The sequence below is a fragment of the Sphaerulina musiva genome (assembly GCF_000320565.1).
Source record: "Sphaerulina musiva SO2202 unplaced genomic scaffold SEPMUscaffold_1, whole genome shotgun sequence".
Taxonomy (NCBI): Eukaryota; Fungi; Ascomycota; class Dothideomycetes; order Mycosphaerellales; family Mycosphaerellaceae; genus Sphaerulina; species Sphaerulina musiva.
The window spans coordinates 2188933-2215852 of record NW_016017383.1 but is presented as its reverse complement, the minus strand read 5'-3'; the positions used below and the strand labels follow the sequence as shown (position 1 = coordinate 2215852).

The following is a 26920-nucleotide window of genomic DNA, read 5'->3' as shown; positions in this document are numbered from 1 at the left end:
CCGCGTCGCAGCAACATGACATGAACATGGGCATGGACAGGGATTGCACAGCTATCACCATTGTAGACATGTATTGACATGGATGTGAATGTGCCCTCGATCCTTCTCATGCGTGTGCTGGATGACTCACGGGTCGTGTACAATGTAACCTCAACAGAGCTCTCTTTCTTTTTCACCACCTCCTTTCTTCAGCCTGATGAGACGCTGTGAGAGCTGAGGGCTGAGAGCTCTGTATGCCGCACCAAAGGAACTTTTCTCCCTCGGCCTCGGGACATGTGGACGGCGAGCTCGGAGTCGGGTTGTGCCGTAAACCTCCATGATTACCTCCTTCATCTCTGCCGCACTACCTCCACCCTTCAGACTCTATTGCCAAAACGGGTGAACAACAACCTACTCCACCTATCTTGGGACGGCATTGGGGATCCAAGTTGCTCCTTCTTCCCAACAAAATCCACCGTATGCTCGCCCAATCCCTCTCCTCTATCCAACATCTCATTCTTGCCTCCGGCCGCTCCGCAACCTCTACATCGGGCCGCCTGCGCCGCCGCCCCTCGCAACGCTGCTCTCCAATCTTCATCTCGAATTCGCTTACACAAATTCGACGAGACGGGTCCAAAGTAATAGAAGTGCTTTATAACCATGTCCTGCTCGGGTGAAATTCCTGCTGCAATGAATCTTTCCCTGCCTCCTAATACGTGAATAAAGTACTCGCGAGGCCGAGTAAGTAGATATCGGTCGCTTTGTTGGCTACACACGCCGATGCTTCGGGACTCCGTAATATAACATTTCTTACAGCATATAGTGTAATGCGCGTCTCGCCGTCCTATAGTATATTCTCTGTCGTGCCGCTGTTCGATAGGTAAGGACCAAGGTAAGAGATACAAAACCCGTATTAACTTATTCGGGTATTCCTACAAACTAGCTATACCTACCAGTACCTACCTTAGGCACTACCTAGTAGGCATATAGTAGAAGTGCACTTTTCGAAGAGTAGGAACCTTGGGTAACCTTAGGCTCACATTTCACAGGCGACTAGATTCTCGCGCTACGGAGAATAGGTACTTCCAGGTTCTTTCTGGTTCAAGTACAGAAACTGATGCCTGTAAGGGACCGCCCAGTTGCCAGGAACGTACACACGCTAGTGCGACCTTGGCGCAAACGCCGTAGGGAGGTACTCTTCCCCCCACCGTCCCTACCTATCTTTTTCTATTCGTCCACGTCCACCTACATACATTCAGTCACCTCCTCCAAGAAATTCCATTTCGCGTCTTCACAGGGACAATGTCTGAGCCACCAGCCGAGAACACTGGTCCACTGTCGGAGGACTCGCAACCTTCCCTTACGACTACTGACGGCGTCATACGCCGTACATGTCGCCGTGCAAAAGGGAAGCTCATTGATGCAGGCGTCTCCGGGATCGTCGAGCTACTAGCAAACGGAGACGTCGTCAAGTCGGCGTGGCCCGGGGAAGACAAGGATTCCGAAGAAGATATGGCTCGAGAAGCTCATGTCTACCATCTACTCTTCAAGACCTTCGGGGCCCACAAACGTTTCGTCAAATTCCTCTCGTACGACGAAACGGATTATTCCATCACCATGGAATACATGGCTAACGGCACCCTTCGATCATACCTGGAAGCCCACCATGATCGCATATCGACCACCCAGCGCCACCAGTGGATCTGCGAATTGGCCGAAGGCATGGAATTGCTTCACTCTGCAAACATTGTGCACTGTGATTTCAGCCCTCGCAACATGCTGCTTGACGAGACACTGGGCGTGAAAGTTGCCGATTTTGGCTGTGTCTCGATCAATGGCTCCAAGTCATCCGCAGGCGGCAGCGTGAGATTCTATCCACCCCGATTGCAGACCCGCGAATTGATCGAACCCGAGGATGACCTTTTTGCCTTGGGCTCCAGCATCTACGAGGTGGTGACTGGCAAGCCGCCGTACGTCGACTTGGAAACTGAACAGATTCAATGTCTGTACCGCCTTGATCAGTTTCCTGATCTTGCAGGGCTTGACTTTAGCGACATTATACGGGACTGTTGGCTTCTTCGGGCGCAATCTGCACGACATGTGCACCAGAGGCTACTCAAGGTCATATCACCTGAGTTGGGTCTGAAAGTGTAGACTTGTACGAGTGTGGGGGCTCTTGATTTGAAAGTAAGTGTGTTCATCCTGCTAGTTAGTATATCTGATATATATGCCTGAGGTCAGTTGTCCAAGTGCGCTAGTAATAAGTGCGGCAACCTTATTCTGAAAGTGAAAGGGTAACAAAGGCTTGACGCTTTCTACTCTAGGATTGGACAACAACTCACCTTGTAATAATTACAACAACAGACGTGCACAAATCCCACTATGAAATGATGAATGAAATTCTGCTCGCGTGCTCGCTCGTTTCGGGCCATTTGTATTTCCTTCGGCCTCCGACATCGCTCGCCCGCGATCCTTCACTTCACGTCACGTCAAGCAAGCCCCCCAAGCCTAAGCCTGGCTGAACTAGGGTTTGAGGTCTCAGACTGCCCGGCCCGAACGGATATTTATACGGTCCGCACCGTCCCGACATATTTTGTCGCCGCGAGGGCGTGGGAGATATCTCGGGGATAGATAAATAGGTACCTTACCACCTGCATTTTCTTTCTGCCACCAAAAAAACATGGGATGGAAAGACACTTACCTGTACGTTCCTGTTTCGACGCACGCGGATCTAATGCGGAGGAGCGGCTACATAGATACACTTTTTTTTGCCGGAGAGATGGAACGGAATGAAATACTACTGTTACCCTTGTTTAGGTACCTAACTTACCTCGTGTTTTACTGCAGTGCGGAATATATGGGATAGATATGGGATATAGATATAAGGTATATTGATGTTGTTGAGTAAGTAGGTATATATGCTCTCGTCGGTCAAGTGCTTTTGACATTTTTTTTCGTTCTGCTTTTTGGTTTCGATTCTTTATGCTTGTCTATATACCCCGAGTACTGTGATCGATTGCCAACATTTTGCTGCTGCTGCTGCTACGCACCCAACACGTTCGCGAGCATGACATCAAAGGAAGACGAGAGCCGAAGACCTTCTTCGCAACTTGCAGAAACGCGAAGCTCGTCGAGCTTGTCTTCTTCGTTCAGTATGAAAGACTACGAAAAGAAACATGACGGCCAGGCGGATACTACGAACTCTCATCCTCCTCCTCCTCCTCCTCCTCCTTCCTCGACATCACTTCCACCTCTCGCGAAGCCCCACACGCTCGAGCTCGATCCCGTGGATGCGGTCAATTTGCCCTATCGAACCGTCACCGTCGAAGCGCAGGATCGCTTGCGAGAATACACCGAAGAGACGGCGACGGGTCTGCAGCCGGTGGTCTCGATGAAGCGCACGAGGACAGGAGAGCTGCAGTCGGAAAAGTATGAGCTCGTCACGTTTGTCGAGAATGATGCCGAGAACCCCAAGAATTGGTCCAAGGCGTACAAATGGTGGTGTACCATGGTCGTGGCCATTACCTGCTTCGCTGTGGCCTTCAATTCTGCCGTCATCACCGCAGATCCTGCTGGTCCCGCTGAGACGTTTGGTGTCAGTGAAGAGGTCTCGCTGTTGGCGACGACGCTGTTTGTCTTGGGATTTGGGTTGGGACCCATGGTCTTCGCGCCACTGTCGGAAATCTTGGGGAGGAGAATCATGTATGCCAGCACATTGCTTGTCGCTGTGGTCTTCATTATTCCCTGCGCGGTGGCGGACAATATCGCCACGTTACTGGTCTGTCGATTGATTGACGGTATCGCTTTCTCTGCCCGTAAGTAATGGCATCCGCTGAACGGCGCATTCCGTCTTCGATTCCCCTGCCTGCTGGGCGGAAATGATGCAACGGCAGACGTCAGTGAGACTCTTGCTGACTGTGAAGCCTTCAGCGATGACTCTCGTGGGGGGAACGCTGGCAGACTGTTGGAAATCAGAGGAGCGAGGCGTGCCAATGGCTGTATTCAGTGCAGCGCCTTTCATTGGCCCTGCAGTAAGTTCATACCCCGAGCGACCTGTTCCACAGGTCGAAAGCAATGCTGACCGTTCTGGGGCTCTAGGTCGGACCATTAGTAGGAGGCTTTACAGCTGACCACTTGGGGTGGAGATGGCTGTACTGGCTACAGCTGATCCTTTCTGGCTTCTGCTACATCTTCATCACCTTTACCCTTCCCGAGACCTATGCCCCCACGATTCTCAAGAGAAGAGCGAAGAAGATGAGAAAGGAGACGGGCGATGAGAAATACGTGACCGAGATGGACCTGGACTTGCGACCCGTGAGCGAGCGGTTGCGCGTGTTCTTGTTGAGGCCTTTTCAGCTTCTGTTCCAAGAACTGATCGTCTTCTTCATCTCGTTGTACATGTCCGTCCTGTATGGACTGCTCTACATGTTCTTCATTGTAGGTCGGCGATCCGCAATACGAAGCGGCAGGCATGCTGATATGGTACACAGGCATACCCCATTGTCTTTCAGGAAGGCAAAGGCTATTCAGCGTCCATCACAGGCCTCATGTTCATTCCCCTTGCACTGGGAGTCATCATGAGTGCCATCTGCTCGCCGTGGGTGAACAAACACTACCTGAAACAAGTCGAGCGGTACAATGGCCGGCCGCCAGCTGAAGTTCGACTGATCCCCATGATGTGGAGCTGCTGGTGCATACCAGTGGGGCTCTTCATCTTTGCGTAAGATCTTGTCTCGTGACGAAATCAAACATGTTGGATCGTGACTGACCTCTGATGTTTGCACATTGTAGGTGGACAAGCTACCCGCGACTGACCTGGTTTGGACCAGCATTTGGCGGCTGGTTCGTGGGATTTGGCTTCATCTTCCTGTACAACTCTGCAAACAACTACTTGGTGAGCACATCCATGTCAGTGGGCAGTTCCAAAACCAAAATCGAATGCTAACTGGCTGTGACAGGTCGACACCTATCAGCATCAAGCAGCTTCGGCGTTGGCAGCCAAGACGTTTCTTCGCAGCATCTGGGGCGCCGCAACTGTCCTCTTCACGATCCAAATGTACCATCGACTCGGCGATCAATGGGCAAGCTCTCTTCTTGCCTTTATCGGATTGGCTTGCTGCGCGATTCCATGTTAGTAACCACATCAGCAGCCTCATGAGCCCCGTGTCGAATCTGTCACTAACACACACAGCTAGATTTGTTTTATTTCTTTGGCGCGCAAATCAGGGCACGCTCCCGATTCGCATACGCTGGTGACGAGGAGAACCATACCATGGGTGCTCAATAGTCGGCCTTTCAGTGAGGTTGCTGGAGGGAATATATATATATATGCGTTAACAAGCGTGGTGTCCTGGCGGAAAACTCTCGGAGGTATTCTTCGTTGTTTGAGGTGGACATAAGGTGCGTGTACCTGAGTGCCTCCCTTACCTAATCATTTTATTGCCTGAGGCTCGCAAGCTTCGCCACGCCAAGCTCTGAGTTGCTAAGAACTCCCTAGTACACAGGAGGTAAGGTAGTACACGTCGGGTTGAGCTGCTAGATCGGTAAGATAATTTATTGCGCCTGCAACCTATCTTCTTTTGAAATGAACTTAATGTACTGTTAAAGTTTGCGACGTACATGGTCAGCACATCTGCCGGCCTAGCACTGACAAAGCCGAGTGCAGTGAAGTTAGTAAACTACCTGTATGTACCTAGGAGGTACCGGTAGAGAGAGCGGAGGAAGGAGTAAACGTAGTGATACCTAGGCACGGTAGAACCGTGCTCGGTACCTCCCTTGTACAGTAGCACCGAGGGAAGGTTCTACTAGAGTAGGGACCTACTATACTAATATATATTCTACCGGATAGGTATATAGCTTTCAGATTATTAGATATCCCTACTACGACTTACTTTCCCTCTTACCTTCCCTCTTGTCTTCTCTAGTAGACGCTATAGGAAGCGTTCCTAGTTCCCGGACCGCTAAAAGAGTATCCCCTTATAAGGTACTTAAGTACGCGAAGTCGCTGTTATAAGGAGTCCTATTCTAGAACTACCTTAGGGACTGGTCTTTACTAGCCCGGCCTTCCTTAGAGGAGCTCTAGACGGACGAGTAGCTTACCGCTACGCAATACGGTATACTAAGGTTCTAGGAGCTTAATTAGCGCTTCGGAAAGCTACCGAGAACTGCTAGGGATACCCTACGTTACCTACCGCTAATTCCCCCTAAAGTGCTCGACAAATTAGACTATATATTATATATAAAAGAGGTTAAATTTAATCGGATTTGTATAGTATAGCTAGGGAACGGGTCTACCGGGTATAGATTTATATAGTACTATAGGGCGATAGCTCTATAGAAGCGAGAAACATACCGTATCTACGACTTCCCCTATACGCGGATTACCTAAATCTACGGTATATCTATATTTATATAAGTTTACCTCCCCTAGTACTTAAGGCCTATAAGAGATTAGAGTTTATAAGCTATTAAAACTAAGCGACGACTTCTATTAGCCGAACTGTACCTTTCTAGTTATAAATCGAGACTTCTATTAGTCGGACCGTACTTACCTACAAAGCTTTACGATACCTTCTATAAGAGTTTATACCTTCTAGAAAACTATCGAACAATCGAGGCAAGTTCGTCGATATATATACCTAGAGTCTCCTGCCCTAAGACTAGAATTCTTAATCCCTCTAATCCTCTTATATCCGACGTTTCCTTACCTTATTTATATAGTGTATCCGAGACGCGGTAATACTAAGATATAGTAATACTAAGATACGGTAACACTAGTGTATAACATTACGTACACCGTTACTAGAAGTTACCTAGTAAGCAAGTACGCTAGCCGAGGAGTTGTACTAGGTAGGATATAGCTCCGAGGATTTTTATACCCCTTAACGATTACCGTATCCGTACGTTCCTACTAAAGAAGAATACTTAAGAGAACTGCTCGGACCCTAGATATTCGATTTAATTAAGACGTACTACCTTTAAGAGACCGCTCTAGCTATAATAAACGGTACCGACGCTAAGTATACTACTATAAATTCTACCGGACTATAAATCCCGTACTTCTTTAGGAAGAAGAAGGATAGGACGATATAGAATAGTACCTATTAGCTTCGTAAGATAGAGTTCGAGCTCGCTAAGTAGTACGCTAACTATAGAGTACCTCCTATAGAGATACTATCTACTATAGATTCCTATCTACAATTCGGTAGCGATGCCGAAGACTAGGCCGACCGTAACTAGATAGTACGAAAGATTCTCTCTAACGAGAGCGTATCCTAAGCTACCGAGAAAGACCTTTAAACATTTAAGAACCTCTTCCTCGGCTAGTATAGAAGACGCGATATAGTAGATAAGTCCTCGCTGCTAAAGCTCTAGAAGCTACGCTAATCGCCGGACGAAACGTTGCTCGAGTACTACTACCGAGCGATAGATCTTCTTCTTAATTATAGCGGGCAAGACTACGAGAACGGGCAAGATCTAAGCCTACTCTATATTACCTTTCTCTCTATAGCTATTAAGGCCTACCTCTATAGAATCTATAACCTAGCCCTAATAATAAAATCGCTAGAGTACTATATAGTTACGACTACTAGATCGTTGTACGGAGCATATAAGCACTCCGTCCTACAATAGAAGCGCCTAGAGACAGAGCGCAAACTTGTAGACGTAATAATTAAGAACAAGAGACTAGAACTTATAGACAAGCTTATATTAGTACTAACCGTTAAAGATAGCCGATTAGATACGTTCCGAATCCCGGTAGATAAGATAGACGCCCTTAACTAGCTAAAAGACCTATCTAAGCGAGACCCTTACCTGTTTGACCGTTATAAGCTCCGTACGCTAACTATAGAAGTACTAGCAGTTCCTATCCCGAACTAGAAGCTACTTACCGTATATAGTAGACTAAGTTCGTTCGAGGAGATATTAGCCCTATATAACAAGTATAGCTATACGCTCCTCCCGAAACGCAATTAGTAGGGAAAAGGTAAGCGCGCCGTACCGGGCGCGAACCTAAATACGGCCTCTTAAGGTACTAGCCCTAGTTATTAGCCTAGTATAGCGCCGGTAACGCGGTAAGTTGTACCGACCCTAGTTATAGCTATACTACCGCCGCCGCTAGCCTCGGTACTACCGAGTAACCCGATACCGAGTAACCTAATAACTAGCCGTACGTTCGATCGTAGGTTTGACCTAAAGACATCGCGAAACGAGTTCGTTAATAGTTCTCGTAAGTATAACCGCTTAATAGGATTCCTTTGTATTAAAGACGGCGTCTTAGGCTATAAGGCAGTTAAGGGTACCGAATGCCTAGGCAACCCTCTACTACTATTACGAGACGAACAGAATATACTTAAGAACATAGTATTTAGAGACAATATATAGTAGTCGGGAGTATTAGCGGGGTCTTAGGCGTTAGGGCCGAACGCGATTACCCTACCGGTACGGCGTATAGTCGGGTACGTTACTAACGACGGGGAATCGGACGTCGAAAGCGTATATAATTCGTATAGAATATTTACGCTAGAAGATACCGAAGACAAAGCCCCTAAGCGTAAGGTAGCGTTTGCTAACGCTAACAGATTCTTCTTTGTCGACGAGGATAGTAACTAGGAACGAGTAGACTTCTACGCTAACCTAGGCGACAAGGTATTAGGCGAAGAACTTACTAAGCTCTCGATGCCGGCCGTTCGTACCGAGCCGGGAAAGTATATTTAGCGTTTCGACCCGATAGCCGGACGACCGGACAAAGTACTAGAGGTACTAGGCGGAGTACTAGAAGCTCTAGAGTAACCTAACCGAGTCTACCGCCTACTAGGTATATATAACCTAATCGACTACGATATCGACAACCCTATAGTAGAAGGCCTACCGCCGCTACCGGGATTTATCCTAATACTACCGGCAGCTCCTAAGAAAAAGAAGAAGTCTCGGAAGGAGCTATAACCTATTTAATATTATATAGAGCAAGGCCTAATTACGAGCAAGAGCCTAACTAAACGTATCTAGTAGCGCTAAAAGCTAAGTATCGACCTATAGGAGATATTCTAACTCTTACCGAAGTTCCGCGATAATACGATTACTCTAAGCAAAGCCCTACGAGAGCCGCGAGGCAAGAACAAGAAAAAGTACGTTACTAAAGTATACCTCGGAGTCGGCGCCGATAACAAAGAGACTAAACCGACTATAAACCGCGAGATATACAAGATTTCGAATATAAGTATAGTAAACCGTATACCTTTAGACACTAAGGTTACTACGGACTTCCGAGCCTACTTAGATAAGGAAGGCAAGTTATTCTCGGTCGCGGTCGAAGTATAGAAGGACAAATCGTCTCGAAGGGTATCTATACCCTATTACCTATCCTACGCCGACTAGGGCTCGGATCTAAATATAATCTATATACCGCTCGTCGAGAAGCTAGAGCTCTAATTAAGGAGTCTCGGCGAGATCAACTCGCGGCAGTTGTTTATAGGGGTAGCTAGTAGGGACACTATACCGCTCCGCTACTAGGTATATATCAATATATCTACGTATAGGATTTATCGTCGTACTTAGGCAGTAGTCGTACCGTCTACTACAGGCACCGAGAAGAGATACTAATATTACTAATTGCTACTCCTACTTAGTATTCCGTAGCTCTATAGCGTATATACAATAATTAATATCTAGGAAGAGAGCCTATATATTAGTAACCCGAGCCGTAGAGAGATAAGGACCGAACTTACGGTACCTACTATAGCGAAGGTAACTAAGGTTCTACCGGTACTATAGTACGAGACGGAATTAGATAGCGATAGCTCCGGCTCGGACTTAGAGTCTACGACCTTAGAGGATAATACCTCCGAGGAGGAAAACTAAGGAGTCCTTAGTAGGACGCAAAAAGGCTTAATACGAACCTACAATTAGAGAGTATTAAGACTATATTAAACATTGCTAATACGATACAAGAACTATTATTTATATAAGTATAACCCGATCCTATATTTATATAAGTATTACCGAACTTTATATAAGTATTACCGAACTTTAACAATAGCGACGAGTACGAGCTACCGAGCCCTATATTCGAAGAACTCTTACTAGAGCCCAAATTAAGACTACGGGTACTAGTACCTCGTCCGGTAGCGCCGATAATAACCGAGAAGATTTAAGAAGATATAGCAGTCCTACTAGCTATAGTAAAGTATAACTAGCTATATTTTAAATAGAAGATCTAGGAGACGGCAGACCCGTCGGACCTGCTAATACCTTATAGGTACGGCTTAAGGTTCTACTACCTTAAGTACCTAGACCTAGACTACCGTTTGGTTAATACGGTCCGACTAGCTACTGTATTCGAGACAAAGACTACCGAGCTACTAAAACAACTATTTCCTATAGAGCGACAAGTAGTCCGCCTAAATACTATAGACGTCCTAGGGCCTAAGGAAGTAGACGACTAGTTTAGGTATAGAGGGTTCCTAGCAGTTAGACTACTAGCGACGACCGAGGAGTAGAGGGACAAGGTAAAAGCCCTACTATAGGTATACCGGGACATCTTTGTAGACGATCTTAAGGACATCCTACCGATCGACCTTATATATTACTAGGTACGACTTAAAGAGGGAACTCCGGTATATAGTACAAAGCAGCGCAGATACGCCGGCTAGAAGGAGTACTAGCTTCGCCGTATTATCTAGGACGGGATTGATACTAGTATATACGAGAAAACGTTCTATACGAACGGTAAGCTATCCGAATAGAATATAGTACTAATAATCGTACCGCGAGAGGGATAGGAGTAGCCTCGGTTAGTCTTTAACTACTATTAGGTATACGAAGACTAACTAGGTAACTAGATATATAATTAGGAAGCAGTATATAACTTCTTGTTAAATCCCTCTTATAAGTTGTACTTTCAATTCGATATTAAGTATACCTATTAGTCGGTTCCTATATACCCGGACGATCGGTACCTACTAGCGTTCTCGGTACTAGGAATAGGTTAATATTAACTAACGAGAATACTATAGGGCGAACGGTCGGCGTCGTTTACTATAACCGAGCTAATATATATCGTATTAGGAGCAATACTACCGCTAGACCTAGAACCCTTACTAATATACGGCGGCGAACGACTAGACGTATAGCATTGTTCCGTATTTATAGATAATAGCTTCGGCGTAATAGGAGATAGCATTCCCGACGACCGCGTCTTTATTAAAGGATACGACTACCTTAAGGTATACGTCCTGCTACGACTACTATAGGTATAGATAAAGCTCTCTCCTAAAAAGATCCGGCTATTTATAACAAAAATCTTCGTACTCGGTAGATAGTACTATCTAGGAGGCAGAATAATAATTAAAGAAGACGCCCTAAGAAGGATTAAGGAGTAGCCGATACCCTAGTCGCAAGAAAATATTCGCGAGTTCCTTAGTACCGTCTAGACTACGAAACGCTAGGTTAAAAATTTCTCCTAGGTAGCGCTCTCCCTTACTATACTTACTAGAAAGAAGGAGTTTGTCTAGACTTCGGTATAAGACCTGTCCTTTAACCTCCTAAAGCGACTATATTATACGGTAGTAGCAATATTCGGATATAATCCGAAACTACTATACCGGATATATATAGACGCGTCCGGAGGGGGTACCGGAATAGTTATTACCTAAATCTAGAATAGGGAAGAGAGGCCGCTCTAGTATAATTCGTTTAGGTTTACAAAGACCGAGCGAAATTACGATACCTATAAGAGGGAACTGTTAGTAATTTTTCGTAGAGCTATAAAGTTCAAACATTAGCTATAGGTAGAGCAAGTCTCTACTATGTTTTATAACTAGAAACCTCTAGAGGGATTCCTAAACTCTTATACCTACGAAGACATCTACTTCTAATAGGTATAGAAGCTTCGGATACTTAATATCTATTTCGAATAGATTACTAGAAAGAAGAACGTAGTAGCCGACGGCCTTAGCCGAACGATTTTCGAGTTCGACGAGGATAAGTCGATAAAAGAGACGCTAATAATTAGAGATCTCGCTAATAAGGTTACCGTATATCTACTAGGCGATAAGTAGTATTAGAAGACTAGTAAGGGTAGCTACTAAGATAAGCTAAAACAACTTACAGCGAAGATAGTAAGAACTTACTAAGTATATAGTATTAATACCGTACTCTCTATTAGCTTTACTAACGAGGGTCTATACCTATTAGGATAGACTAGCTTCTCCGTTACGACGACAAGCTAGCCGATAAAGAATACCGAACTTAAGAGATCCTTATAGTACGGTAATATATACCGATATTGTACTATAGGAGAGCTCCTACTAGTAGACGTAGCCAAACGAGCGGTATTTAAGAGGCAATCAATATATTACCGCTATAACGAAAGGAACGGTCGACTATTGTACTAGAGGACCAAAACCTCTAAGTAGGTAGTATACCTCCTTCTAAGGGAGGTAGGTCCGCTACTACAGTAGGTCTACGACGATAAGGGCTACTTTTATACCGATATTACTATTAAGAAATTGTTAGGAGTCTACTAGCTAAATATCGCTAGTAACGTCCGAGAGTATATCCTTAGGTATATCTAGTACGCGAGGTATACTAACCGTACTAGGTTACAACCGTAGTAACCGATCGAGGTAATAGGACTATAGTAGTTGTTTAGGATAGACTAGATTAGTCTATTCCCGGAGACTGCCCGGAGAAACAGGTACGTACTATACCTTATCGATTATTTCGACCGTATGTCCTTTACCTCTATAGTACTAGGTTGCTCCGCGAGGGATACCGTAGATAGACTAGCGGTATATATTACCTACTACCCGACCCTAGCGGCGATCTTCTACGATCCGGGCAAGTACTACGTCGCGAAGGAAACTAGATAGTTCTATAAGCTAAATAGTATCTACCTCGCGTACGTACTATCGGGAGCGTCGAGGCTAGTAGGGATAGTCGAGAAGGCTAATAACATCCTTTAGAAGACTATAATAAAGTCGGTAGCTATATTAATAGAAGCCGACTTAAGAGGATTCGTTAAGTCCTATTTAAATTAGGACCTCGATCTAGACAAGCGTATAAAGGATGTTAACTCTAGGTACATCTAGCACCTAGGCTACTTACTAGTAGAGATTGCCTTCGGGTATAAGCCGTCGGATATACAACCGATAGAGTAGGCGTTGCTAATACCTTCTAAACAAGACCTCCTCGATTAGTTTACCGTACTAGACTTTAATATTCCGCGCGATTCCGAAATAGTACTACTAGTATATACGTTTATAGCTAGGAGGCAAGGAGTCCTAGAGGACGTCTAAGAGCGAGATAATACTCGGCGCGACCGGCAGAAGACCCGGTACGACGCCGGTATAAGTAGGTAGACATTCTACCTAGGGCAAGCCGTAATATTAGAAGATACCTCTAATAAAGGGAAGAGAGAGAAGCTTATACCTACCTTCCGAGGGCCGTTTGTTATTACTAGCTATAGGGGTAACTATTAAAGATCGTATATATTAAGACAGATTAATAGCAAGAAGATCCGAGGGCATTTCTATAGTAATTATCTTTACCTCTTCTAACTAAGGCACTCCTACCTTATACTACTAATCGAGGCTACCGTACCTAAATACTAGCTACTCCGACGCAAACGAAAGCCGGGCGCTAGAAAGGACGCAATAGCCTAGCCGGGCTAGAGCGGTAATGTAGTATTATTCCGAAGACATATAATTCAACGTATAGTGCGACCGTATAGATATCCTACCTTATAGGAATTTAGTATTTCTTTCGATATAAGCGAACGTAGTAGAATATAATAGAACGCAACGTTGCTAGGCGACTATAACAGAGCGAGTACAAACATTCTACAAAAGCGCGTCGTATATAAACATAGTAACAACCTACAAAAACATTGCTTACCGCGACATACGTCTATTATTACACTAGCAGATATACGTCTACTATTATATTAGTAGACACCGTTACGCTAACATTAGATCTACCGTTATATATACATTTACGCGTTTGATACCCGTATCTACTATATATACGCTTAATACCGCACTATATAGACGTACCCCTAGTCGTAGATATAAGGGTTACGCTCGTTGCTAAACGTAAGGACGGAGGAGGCCGTACAATACTACTATACGGTCGATAGGACTACGGTCCTACTACCTATAAGGCCCTCCTAGACGAGCATTCGTAGTACTATACTAAGATAACGGACCGACTCGATAACGTAGGATAGGCAGACTAAGACCTAATACCCGAAATGCCTAAGTGGTTTCGGAGAGTAACTAAGGATAGTACTAATACTAAGGGCGTCGTCGTAGGTTACCTCCGGGTATATACCCTCTAAGTTTAGGAGGCTATAGTCGTATACCATAAGGGTTACTATAAGTACCTTACTCGTATCCCTCCTACCGACGAATCCTAGTACGAGTTTAAGGTTTTCTTAAAAATCTATATATTAACAAAGTATAACTGCTTACCTATAGTAGATCCAATTTTAATAGGAGTTACCGAGCTTAATACAGTATACGACTTTACCGTCTAGAAGTCGTTACTAATTAGACCTATATAGCTAGAGGGCAAATACGGCCGGAACTCTAATACTAGCGTCCTTATTAATATAGTCGCCGGTAAGGCTATTCTAGTAGAGGACACTTTAATACGAGCCGATTTGCTTTAACTCTAAGTAACTATTAACGGCAAACGACATCTATAGCTAGGATTTAACCTAGAAACCTATAACTAGGTTACCTAGTAGGACTATATAGACTACGGAACGCTTATAAGGACGACGATCGACGGCGCGGTAATCCCTAGACTAGAGTACCCGGGAACCTAGAATATCGAGCTACCGGCTAGACTTCCGGGACTAGTTTAGTACTACAGTATATAGGAAGGGGTAATACTACTACGACCCGGAGTTCTCTAGACTAAGGGAGTAATACACTATTATATAGGAATTAAGAATAGCTAGGAGGTAGACCCGGTAGTATTCGATCCCTTTAAGGGTAGGGAGCGGACGAGGAACGTACCGAGCGAACTAGTAGATAGGAAATTCGACGAATATCTACGATCGAAGCTATAGAACGACGTTACTATCCTCCGCTAGACGCCCGAGCAAAACAATATCTCGTACCTATAAGTACCTAAGACTACGGGCCCCTTCTATGATCCTACTAAGCCGCAGATCCTCCGTAGAGAGTACCTCGGCCTATACGAAGCGCTACGAGACAAAAAGATACTAGTACCTTTCTTCGGTAAGAAGAATACGAATCTCGAAGGGAAGCTAAGGACTAGGTTTCCGGCTTTCTACTAGACTAAAGGAGTTAGTAAGTCGGTAATCAAAGATAGCTAGGGCTAGTATACTATAGGCTATACTATAGAAATCTCGGCGTAGGCTAAAGCAGAGCTCGTAAGGTAGGTAATTAAACGCGTTCGAGAATTTAAAGCTCGAAACTCCCGAGCAAACGGGGCTATATAAGCGACCGTATATATACGAGCTTATAGCGAATTTCAGGTATTCTACGAGGAAGTATATCTTTACCTATATAATACAGAGCTTATCGTCGGATCTAAGATACTAGCCTACCGTTTTGATAGCGGTTAAATAAGCCGGTAGGACCGAGCAAAGCACTTTGTTTAGTATACCGAACTAGTATACGACGAGAAGCCGCTACTAGGAGCTATTATACCGTTTGTCTATAGCCTCTAGTATATCTAGAGAGATTGCTACCTCTAGTACCGAAGCACCGAGGTTACCTAGTAGAGTTCTATCTAGTATCTACTATAACTGCTTATCGCCTATCCGAAGGCCGGTATTACTAGGTATAATTTTTTAGATAGATAGAAGCTAAAAGGCAGGTAACTCGATTCCTAATTCCCGGAGACGGGGTTAGATATACTTATCTTCGATATCGAGGCGTAGCTTAACGATAGCTTAATTAATACCTTCGCAAATTGGTATATAGCTAGGAACCGCTCGTAGGAAGACCCGTTTATCCTAAGAATCGTCCGTATAGACAAGGTCACTACGCTTACCGACTAATAATAGTACTTAGTATACTAGGATAGATACCGTATAGTATCCGAAATTCCTCGGTACGCTAAAGAAACGATTAAGGCGTAGAGGGACAACCGGCTTCCGAAGTCGATAACGGGTATAAGATCCGGAACTAACGACGACCTTACTAGTATATACGACGACGACGATAACTATCGTATAGACGATACCCCTCCTCCGATAGTACTAACCCCGGTAATTAGGGATCTTTTTCTCTAAAGCCTAAACCCGGTACGTACTATAGTATATATCGGTAGTTTATTTTAGAAAGTATAGCTAGATACGACCTTACTAGAGGTACTAGCCCGATAGCGAGTATAGATAGAGATTAACGTAGAGAAGGTCGCCGATACTATAAAGGCCGTATCGCCGTTCCTCTATCTACTAGTATTTAGACTAGGCCTGCCTTATATCTACTGTCTAACGATATTCGACCGAGCGACCGGGCGAGTAGAAGCTACGTTAGTAACCTAACTAGTAGAGAAGTCGGGTCCTAGAGTAATAAAGGTTCTAGGACAAGGATTTGTATAGCTAGGATACTAGAGTATACCCGAGTTTATTAGCGAAGCCCTCTAATACGGGATAGAGATAGTAAATACAATAGTAGACCTTATACTAGAAATCCCGACCTATATACCGAGACCTATATAGGAAATTTTTAGCCCTATTTAATTATTTACTATAAATATACTACCGACGGCAGAGCAAGCGACTACTATCCTCGAGAACCTCGGACCGGTAGACTATACTATATTCGATAGATAGTATTATAAGGAGATAGACGTCCGCTATATAGTACTAACGGACGGAACGATGTCTAATACGGATTAGCTAATACGTAACCTAGACCTTGCGACGTAATAGGCCGTAAAGATAGTAGACGCGTACTATAAGGTTAAAGGGGACAGAACCTAGATAGTGTTCTTAGGAGACTAGACCGTAGTATCGCTACTATAGATTGTAGCGCGAGGCTATACAAACCTAGAACCCGCCTACCTAGAACCCGCCCGCCTAGAACCCTAAATACCTATTCGGACGAAGCAATAAGCGCCGTAACGCTTTATACCCCGGACGCCGGCGATTAAGGTAGAGGCTAACCTATACTAATAGATTAGAAACTAGTCCCCGAGATCTCCGATGCCTATAATAGTTTACCGTACTAGAGTATTTATAGAGCTCTGTAAGATAATACTCTAAGAGGCAGAATACCTCTATAAGGTAGCTAACGAAGCGGGCGATAGATTGATATACAGTACGGGAGTCCGCGTAGGGCTATAGTCCGAAAATAACCCTATATAACTATAGAGTCTAATAGACTAGGTAGATTAGGTAGGACAAACGCTACTAGCCTAGTACTATAGGAAGGAACAGCCGGCCCTAGTTAACCTAACGATAGCAAAGACGAGACTAACTAGGACGACAATACCTACGAAGCTATAGACGCCTACTATATACCGACAACTAAGGTCGGTAACAAGTACTCCTACTACCTAGCGCAGAGTCCGTACGATACCCTCTACGCGTAGAACCTACGACGATAGCCTCCGGGAGAATAAGAGAGACAGATCTAGGTCTCCGAGATATAAGTCGGCAGAAGGACGCGGTCTATAAGGACCTAGCTAGACGGTCCGCGTAAATAGGACGATGCCTCCGGATACGCCGATAGCCGCTACGTAGACGAAGCTACTAGAACGCCTAAATACTATTAGGGAAATATTGAATACTACGCTAGATATACGATAAGTAGCAAACGCGGACGGATACGTCTAAGTATAGCTAGCCTAACTTCAGACTTATACGACCTTCGCCGATATAGCCCGATTCGAGACTATATAGATAGAGCTAGAGGCCCGCCTTATAGAGAATCTAGGGTACCGAGTACTAGATCTTTAAAAACTGCTAGCTAGAAGGGGGCGCGACGCGACTGTCGTATAGTACGACCGATCGACTAACCGAGCGACTAATATATAGTACAACCGAGGTATAGTACGACCGATACAAGCCGCGACCGAGATAATTATACCTAATAGTCTTACTAAAATATATATAACTATAGGACCTATACTACCTTTTCCTTTATCGTACGTATATACCTTTTCCCCTTATTATATACGGATTCTACGAGTATACTAGAAACCCTACTATAGAAACGCGACAAAATGTACTCGGAATTTACTAAAAAAAGGCTTATAAAGAACCGTTGTATAAGTTAGTACCGATTATACTAAGTTCGTAGTTAGGACCGTACTAGTTAGCTATAGGGATGCCTAAGCAGACGGAAGGATAGGAGATCTAATAATAAGGGTAACTTAGCGATAACGTACAACAATGTATAGTATAATAGAATTCCGATTGTACCGGGGAAGCGAACTACTAAATAGACTACCTACCGCGTATACTCGTTAATATATACCTTTCGCTATATATAATAGATTGCAAACGTAGGTATAAAGGGAGGATTTCGGTTATAGGCGACCGACTTCCGGCCCTCCTAGTAGAGAGCGGAGGAAGGAGTAAACGTAGTAATACCTAGATACAGTAGAACCGTACTCGGTGCCTCCCTTATACGGTAGTACTAAGGGAAGGTTCTACTAGGGTAGGGACCTACTATACTAATATATATTCTACCGGACAGGTATATAGCTTTCAGATTATTAGACATCCCTACTACGACTTGCTTTCCCCCTTACCTTCCCCCTTGTCTTCTCTGGTAGGTATAGACATAGGGCAAGGCATCTCGGCTTCTCCCGACGGGCACGACCAACACTTGATTTAGTGACATTAGTCTTGATATATCGTCGAACCTAAAATATGCGCCGATACGACCAGTAGTCCATGCTTGTCGCCAGCCAGAAAGCGAACGACACATCACATTTTCTGAAACCCATCCCCCATCTTATTAGGAGGTACCCATGCTGCACTTTCACTTCACTTCACAGGCTCCAACGCAGACCTGCCTGCACGCACTACCCTGCCCGGTCTGTGCTAGCTCGCATGGCTGGCCCGCCGCTGTCCCGCTGTCCCGCTGTCACCACTACTAACACACTGACAACCGCCTGCCCTCACCGCGACCACAGACGGCGGCGACGGCGACGGCGGTAGCGGCGGCGGCAGGGAGATCGTCGTGGCGGTTGGCGGTTGGCGGCTCCCAAATTCCAGTTCTGCATGGGACATGACATGTGCCTGGGCGAGCCATTGCGTGCCTTATCCACCTCACTGAATACTGACTACCTATATGCACTTGTACCGCACGCTGCGACCGTGAACGATATTGCCTATACCATCATCACACATGTACATGGAGAGCTGAGTGGGAAGCAGGGTCGTGTCTGCGGAGCGTGCACAGTTGAACCTAGTACCTGTCTCAATACAGGGCTAAGGTATATGCATACATACTTTGGGGGTCTACCGAGCAACCGAGCGACCAACGATGGCAGCATCTGCTGCTGAGCTGCTGCTGATGGAGAGCCCGCAGAGCACCAACACCGTCGACGACGGCGAGCACATCCATCGCCGTCTGCAGACATATCTCCATGGCCGCGATACATGTCCAACAACACCCACGACTCCTCCCACGGCCACGACCAACAAATCCAGGACCCGAGCCACGTACGCTCTGTTCCCCACTCCCGTTTCTTACCCACAAGCACACGCCTCTGACACACTCGCGCGTGCTCGTCCTCGCCTGGTGGAACAGATGAGCTCTTCCCACCGCGCCGTCACCACCGATACCACTCCCCCCACTACCACTTCCTCAGCGCACGTCTCAGCTCCCGTCGACACCTCGCCTTCTTCGCCCTCGTCTCCGCACGTCATCAACCCCGCCACCATCCCGACTCGGACCAGCTCAAACCGCGCCATCTCCCACCACAGCAGGAACAGCTACGGCGGTGGCGACGGCAATACTCTGCTGCTGCATCGACTCTCGAAGAAACACCGTAGCCAGCACAGCTTGGGCGCCGCGCGCGAGAACAAGCGCTTGCCGCAAGTGGACGAGCGCGTGTGGATGTCCCAGGGACGCAATCACACGCAGAAGGCTGCCGCCAGTCCGGCTCCACGCGACACCCAGTCACCACCCACCGACATTGGAGCCGACCTGATCGATGGCAGCGGCAGCAGCTGGAGTCAAGAGAAGGAGAATATCCTGAAAGGGCCCTACACCTACCTCGAGTCGCATCCTGGCAAGGACATCCGAGCACAGCTCATCAATGCCTTCAACGAATGGCTCTTGGTGCCCGCTTCTTCATTGGCCGTCATCACGCGGGTCGTTGCGCTGCTCCATACCGCCTCCCTTCTGATTGATGATGTCGAGGACAACTCCCAACTGCGCCGCGGTATTCCTGTGGCCCACTCCATCTTTGGCACTGCGCAGACGATCAACAGTGCCAATTACGTCTACTTCTGCGCACTCCAAGAGCTTCTGACTCTCAACAATCCCGTGGTCATTCAAATCTATACCGAAGAACTCCTCAATCTGCATCGCGGGCAAGGCATGGATCTCTTCTGGCGAGATACCTTGACCTGTCCCACGGAAGACGACTACCTCGAAATGGTAGGCAACAAGACGGGCGGGCTGTTCCGATTCGCGATTAAATTGATGTGCGCGGAAAGTCCGTCGCATAATTTCAATCCCAATCCGGATCTGCCTCACCTACCAGCGGATTATATTCCCTTGGTCAACACCATTGGCTTGCTCTTCCAAATTCTGGACGATTACCGCAATCTCTCCGATACGAGTTATACCCAAAACAAGGGACTTTGTGAGGATCTCACCGAGGGCAAATTCTCCTTTCCTATCATCCACGCGATTCGCTCAGACCCGAACAATCTCGTTCTCATCAATATCCTGAAGCAGAAAACGACCGATGATGAGGTCAAACGATATGCCGTGCAGTACATGGAGAGCTGCGGAAGTTTCTCGTACTCACGACGAGTGTTGCGAGGGTTGACGAAAAAAGCCATCAGTCTGGCGGATGAGATTGACCAGAGGGCGGGCGCGCAACAGGGCAAGGGAGAGTCGGTCAAGCAGATACTCGAGAAGCTGAGGGTGGATAGCGCAAAGCACTCGAGGGCGAGCGCTAGTGCCTAGCTGGCAATTGTACAGGTCACGTCTGCTGCGACGACTGTTTCTCGACTTAGGTTCTCAACGTCGCTTGTTTTTTTTTCTCTCTTTTTTTTTCTTCCTGTCGCGTACCTTAGCCAGCCAGCATCGGGGTGCATGGATTTTGTGATACCATTTTGACAAAGCTTGCGGGGGACTTGGAAAACAAAACACAATTGGATCGACATAGTGTATTACTTGGTAGTCATGAAGAAAATGGGCCTACCATGGTCAACTTTCTTTTACTGGCGACTTTCATCATCGAGGCTCGTTTTCGAAAAAAGGAGTACATTTCCACAACGCCCACGCACAGTCAGTCGTACATGGTCCCAGCAACGCCTGACACCTAACTAATCCCATGCGCCGTGGACACATTGGCCCGGTTGCCTTTTGCTCTCGCATTCACTCCCCGCGAGACACTTTCCGAGGAAGGCTCTGTACACTTCACAATGGTTGCAATAGCTGGCACACTTGATCGAGAGACTGCTGTCTCATGCCTTGTCACTCTCGCAGTTGACGCAGAAGCGGCCCTCGATGATCATCCTAGAGCTCTCTCCTCCTCAACCTGGGCTCCCTCATTTGACAACCTCATCAAACTGAAGGGTCAAGGCTCGCCCCCCACGGGCATATTCAGCCCATGGGCCAGCATCCTCAGACTGTGACCTCGCTACCCAGCTTCCTGGCCAGTGTGTTCAACTCTGCAAAGGACTCCTTCCACTCTTGCGCGCTGTCTGCAGCTCCTTTTCCTGGCGTGGGCGTAATCATCACCACACTCGTTGGTCGCTTCGTGCTCCCTGCTGATCCGAGTTCTGCTCTCGATGGTACGTAGATGTAAGGAATTCCGTGATCTTCGCAGAGCACCGGGATGTGTGAGATCACGTCCATGGGGCTGATGTCCGCGGCGAGAATCACGATTCCGGGGGGGAGAGTGGCAGGGTTGAGAGACGATGGGGTCGCGGCGGGCGATTTGCGAATGGATTTGACGCATTCCTTGACACCACGTTTTATCGCTTTGGATTTGGCGGCTGGAGATATGTTAGGAATTCGGTCCATGTCGTAAGTTTCGGCTCCTCGATCAGAAGGTCTTGACGAAGCGTGGTCGGCCCCGACGCTTCTTGCTGCTGCGGCGCGGGCATTGGGGTGTTTTGGTTTGTGGAAATGGGGGATTGGAGAACACTGGGGGAACTAGGAGACTGGGACTCACCCTTCTTGACGGATTTGAGCACTTTTTTCTGGTCCTTCTCGCTCGCGAGAGGGTTCGCAAAGGGCACAAGAGCTGCGATTCCAACTTCACTTGCAGTCGTCACGCCCTTCTTCTCGCCCGACTCTTCCTCGGCCGGTGCAGCAACGGACACTTCAGTATTATCAATGTCCATCGCTGAGGAATCCGCGACGTCGCTTTTGCGAGACTTCTTCGACTTCTTTTCCTTCTTTGGTGTTGCTACGACATCTTCTTCAACCTCGTCGTGCTTGCGCTTCTTCTCCTTCTTCTCCTTCTTGGCCGCAATCTCGGCTGCAGACTTGTCCTTACCCATGATGAGAAACGACGCGGTCGGTGTTGATGTGGGGAAATGTGGTGTGGGTGGTGAAGTCGTGGTGGTCGTGTCTTATGGTAGCTCTAATGCGAATTGTTCGATTTTTCTCATGGCTTTCCGAAGAAGCTCTCTCTCCACCGCCTTGGCGCTTCTCCCGAGTCGCCGGCGGCCGACCTCCAACCTTAAACATGGCAGGGGTCTGCGACAATGAAATGGAGCTGATGGAGCACTGTTGTATATTCCACTATGTAGATGCTGTATCCATTCTTGCTCAAAAGACGCCACCAGTATGAAGCTCGAGACCTATATCTCACAGGTGGCCATGCTCGTGAACCATGGACTGATGATGCTTGAGGTGACTTCCTATAGTAGGTACATACATGTGCGACTCCAGTGCAGCAGACCTATTGGAATCAAGAGATTTTGTCGCGCAGCATTTGTATCATTTTTGTTCTTGTAAATACAATACTGGTACCGTTGGACAGGTGAAAAAATTTGCCTTGGCTCAACTTGGCTCAACGAGACAGAAATGGTCAGCGCCGCCGCATGATATTATCGCCTGTCAAGATTCCTTCTCTGTCAAAGACCTCCTTCTGCTCCCGCTGCGGTGTGTACTTCGCTAGAGCTGGCTCGGTTGCTCGTGCAGTCATAAAAGGTCAATATCGTCTTGTCAATGTCATGACCGTGTTTCTTCATCCATGGACGGGCCATGTCGCCGTTGGACATCCAGATTCTCCTTCCAGCAGCCTGAGCATCAACAGCCAAGCTATACCGATGTATTTGACGGCAGGCAGCCTCTCCAACGTCAATAGCCCAGTGTCTCCTTCGCGGACGTCACATCATTGATGCTGCCAGAAGATGTTACGGCGTGTTCAAAAAGTGGTGCTGGCACGCCCCCCATCTCTTCGAGACCCGCCATATCTAGGACATCGCCTGGGGGTAACGGCAAGGTCATCCGTCCTTGATCCCTAGCTTTTGACTCTCCCTTCAGAGCTCCTTCCTGACATCTCGCGCCCTGCTCTCGACCCAGAATCCAGGATCGGGTCTTCTCAGCTCCTTCATCTCCACATGTGTCAGCGGCCTGTCCACTTCTGTGACATCGACCAATTCTTTGATGGCGAAAATTTGGCCTGCGACTGATTGCGAAACGGGTTGGTAGACGGTCGTCAGGCGCTTTTTGAGGCCGAGCGCGTGCAGCACGCCCGAGGTCTTTTTGGGCAGACCGATGGCCGAGCGGAGGAGTGTAATGCGGAAGTAGGCCATAGCAAGGTGGTGTTTGTTGGTCGTGTTGATGGTATTTTGAACGTCGTGCCCTTGAACAACCTCAGGTGTATTGCACAGGGTATTAGCTAGTTTGTACGCACCTTAACTCAGCTTTACCCCTTATATTGACGTAGCGGCTAGCCCTAAGCCGAGTCCTCCGATGGATGCTGTTAGCCTGCTCCTACACTCTACGTGAGCTTCTAGAAGTATTAGAGCCTCCGTGTGCGCTTCTGACAACTGGATCGCTGTAACGCTGTTACAGTGTCTAGGTTTTGATACTTACCAGGTAGTCAGAATAGCTGCTCATAGGTACCTTATGCATCATACGAATATGGGCGACTAAGGTACCTGAGATAAGCACACGCTCTGGACTCGATCGGGAGACCAAGGTATTGTCGTCCCACCACCACCACCACTACTACCCCCACCACCACCATCACGACTGGCATATCAGGGGGCATATCAGCCTCGACGAAAAGACGGCGGCATCATGAACGAACCACCGCCGCCTGTGGATAAGCCAACATTGCGCCTGGCTGAGCTGCTGCGCAATCCCGACGACCTCGACAAGCTTCCCTCCCTACGACAAGAATTCACGCGCAAGAAGTCGACCATTGACGCGCAGCTCAAGCATGGTCTCTCCGAACAGCTGCAAATCACCCAGCAGGGTATGTCGTCGATCCAGAATGGCCAGCTGACGGTGCAGCTCATCAAGGAGGAGATGATGAAGATCGACAAGCTCTGCGCTGAAGCCCAGGGAATGATCGAGGACTTTCCCGAGATCAACAAGATGAGTGTCATGCAGCGCAACTTTGCTGCCGTGGAGACGATGAGCGAGAAGATCCGCTCTTTTGGCCAGGAACTGCAAGAGCTGGAGCAACTGCTAAGGGAGGACGACGAAGACCTGGAGACTCAGCCCAATCTGTTGGCCATTCATGCGGGTCTATCCGAGCTACGAGATATGAGGGATCGAGCAATGGACCAGGTAAAAGGCAGTGCAGAAGGAGAGTTAGGCCTGGAATTGATTGAGAACTTACCGCTAGAGAGCGGAGTCACCTTGAGAGACCATTTTACCAAGTTGGACGACGTCGTCGAGTGGTTTGACGAGCATGTTGGACAGGCTTGTATCAACTTGATCGGTCTCATCCAGGCGGGGAACCAGGGTCTGGTGGTTCGGCTGGGCTTGGTTATCGAGGAGGAGGAGAAAAAGGATCGACAGACCAAGGCATTGCAGGATGCGCAGCGAGAATTCCAGGATGTGGCACAGAGGTTCAAGAGCATCAATGTGGGACAGAGAGAACTACGAGGCTATAAGAAGAAGTTCTTGCAGGCTATCGAATACAGTGCTGCCGCAAAATTCGACCAAGTCAGACAGGCTTTCGACGAAGACCCGGGAAAACTTGAGAAGGCCTGCAGGTGGTTCTTCAATGATCTGAACACGGTGAAGCTGGGAATGCAAGATCTCATGCCGAAGAAGTGGAAAATCTTCAGGACCTTTTCCAACATCTATCATAAACTCATGCACGACTTCCTCGTGGGACGACTGGACGACAACAATATCACACCTGTACACATGCTCGCGATTCTCAATTGGGTAGAGAAATACTACAGCAAGATGACACGCCTAGGCATTCAACAAGAAGATCTTGCGCCACATGTGATCGACGATCGGGAGACTGAATTGGTTCGCGATTATCGCAACCTCATCACCAAAGCTGTAGAACAATGGATGGACCGTATGGGAACTTCGGATCGACGCACATTCATCTCTAGGGAAGAAGGAAGTTTGGATCAGGACGCAAACGATCATCTTCATACCAAGACATTAGCTGACATGTGGACGATGCTTCGCGAGCAACTTTCAGTCGCAGAATCCTCTGGTCGTCCAGATGTAGTCGAAGGCGTCGTCGATGCGATGATGCACGCCCTGCGGGAGAGACAACAAATGTGGCAACGCCTGATTGATGAAGAATACCGCAAAATCGAGAGTGCAATCGACCCTTCGACTCTGGAAGGGGTAGGCACATTCCAAGAGTGGCTTGTTGCGATAGCCAATGACCAGATTGCGAACATTGACGAAGACTCTGGCTCTATGTCTTTCCTCACACGATTCAAACAGGACTACGAGCCACTCGTCAGTCCTGCGTATGCTGTCACGAGTACGGCTGACCATGAGAGTCTCACCAATGGCTACGTCGATCTTGCGACGCACTGCATGTCCATTTTTGCTGCCGTCATCTTCGCGACAGATATCAAGCCCGTCCTCGCAGAATTCTTCACACCGGTCTGGTATCAGAAGAAGACCATGGCTTCAATTACTACCACTTTCGAAGATTATCTGAAAGACTTTACTGGAATCCTACACCCCTCTCTCCAAGACATATTTATCGAAGAGCTTTCTGATGCCTTGCTTGTGCGTTATCTCAGCTGCGTGCGCAACAAGGGAGTTAAGTTTCGCCGCTCGGATCCCTTCACGGACAAGATCAAAGAGGACGTCGTCACAGTGTTCGCATTCTTCAGCCAGCATCCCGAAACGTTTGACATGATCAAGGATAAGTGGAGAGTCATATCTGCATTCGGGGATCTCTTGAGCGCGGACAAGGGGCCAGAGGTGACACGTGCGTTCGAAAATATGAAGAGTGCTTACTGGGATGTGCAGATTGGGTGGGTGGAAGCTGTCTTGAGGAGTCGGGATGATTATGGAAGAGACATGCTGAGTGGTGTCAAGAGTGCTGCTGCCGAATGGAATGGGGAGAGGGGAGGCGAAACAGTCATGAGTAAGGTGAAGTGAACAGCGCACTTTTTGTTTAGGGAGAGTTTCAGCGAGGAGTCCGGCGTTTGGTCAAGGCAGCAGATACCCATCCAATTTGTACATAGCTCGCCCGTCGCGTACAACAGAATAACAACATCATCATCATCGTCGTCAAGCGAGCCAATAGTCATGTCAATTAATTACTCCTTTCGCTAGCTAGTACCTACCATCATCCGAAG

At 47.2% G+C, this 26920-nt stretch overlaps 6 protein-coding genes across 6 annotated transcripts; 4 read left to right on the top strand and 2 right to left on the bottom strand.

Moving 5' to 3' along the window:
- The first annotated feature begins 1075 nt into the window (after positions 1–1075).
- On the top strand, positions 1076–2359 carry SEPMUDRAFT_146072 (kinase-like protein). Its single transcript, XM_016903439.1, has one exon. The coding sequence runs from the start codon at positions 1282–1284 to the stop codon at positions 2131–2133; it is 852 nt and encodes a 283-aa protein (XP_016765069.1). The 5' UTR covers positions 1076–1281; the 3' UTR covers positions 2134–2359.
- A 687-nt stretch (positions 2360–3046) lies between these two features.
- SEPMUDRAFT_112969 (MFS general substrate transporter) lies at positions 3047–11855 on the top strand (the record flags this gene model as incomplete). Its single annotated transcript, XM_016901007.1, has 8 exons — positions 3047–3794; positions 3910–4010; positions 4078–4416; positions 4470–4699; positions 4771–4873; positions 4938–5109; positions 5175–5255; positions 11842–11855. The coding sequence occupies 8 exons, from the start codon at positions 3047–3049 to the stop codon at positions 11853–11855; spliced, it is 1788 nt and encodes a 595-aa protein (XP_016765068.1).
- A 7095-nt stretch (positions 11856–18950) lies between these two features.
- SEPMUDRAFT_122379 (terpenoid synthase) lies at positions 18951–22735 on the top strand. Its single transcript, XM_016901763.1, has 2 exons — positions 18951–22156; positions 22336–22735. The coding sequence occupies exon 1, from the start codon at positions 19461–19463 to the stop codon at positions 21117–21119; it is 1659 nt and encodes a 552-aa protein (XP_016765066.1). The 5' UTR covers positions 18951–19460; the 3' UTR covers positions 21120–22156; positions 22336–22735.
- SEPMUDRAFT_32937 (L30e-like protein) lies at positions 21783–22507 on the bottom strand (the record flags this gene model as incomplete). The annotated part of the gene is made up of 2 exons (XM_016908520.1): positions 21783–22156; positions 22336–22507. The coding sequence occupies 2 exons, from the start codon at positions 22505–22507 to the stop codon at positions 21783–21785; spliced, it is 546 nt and encodes a 181-aa protein (XP_016765067.1).
- A 275-nt stretch (positions 22736–23010) lies between the features above and the next one.
- Positions 23011–23959, bottom strand: SEPMUDRAFT_146071 (uncharacterized protein). The gene has a single exon (XM_016903438.1). It carries the CDS (start codon positions 23927–23929, stop codon positions 23654–23656), a length of 276 nt encoding a protein of 91 aa, XP_016765065.1. The 5' UTR covers positions 23930–23959; the 3' UTR covers positions 23011–23653.
- A 313-nt stretch (positions 23960–24272) lies between these two features.
- SEPMUDRAFT_146070 (exocyst complex component Sec6) lies at positions 24273–26849 on the top strand. The gene has a single exon (XM_016903437.1). The coding sequence runs from the start codon at positions 24420–24422 to the stop codon at positions 26718–26720; it is 2301 nt and encodes a 766-aa protein (XP_016765064.1). The 5' UTR covers positions 24273–24419; the 3' UTR covers positions 26721–26849.
- Positions 26850–26920: the final 71 nt, after the last annotated feature.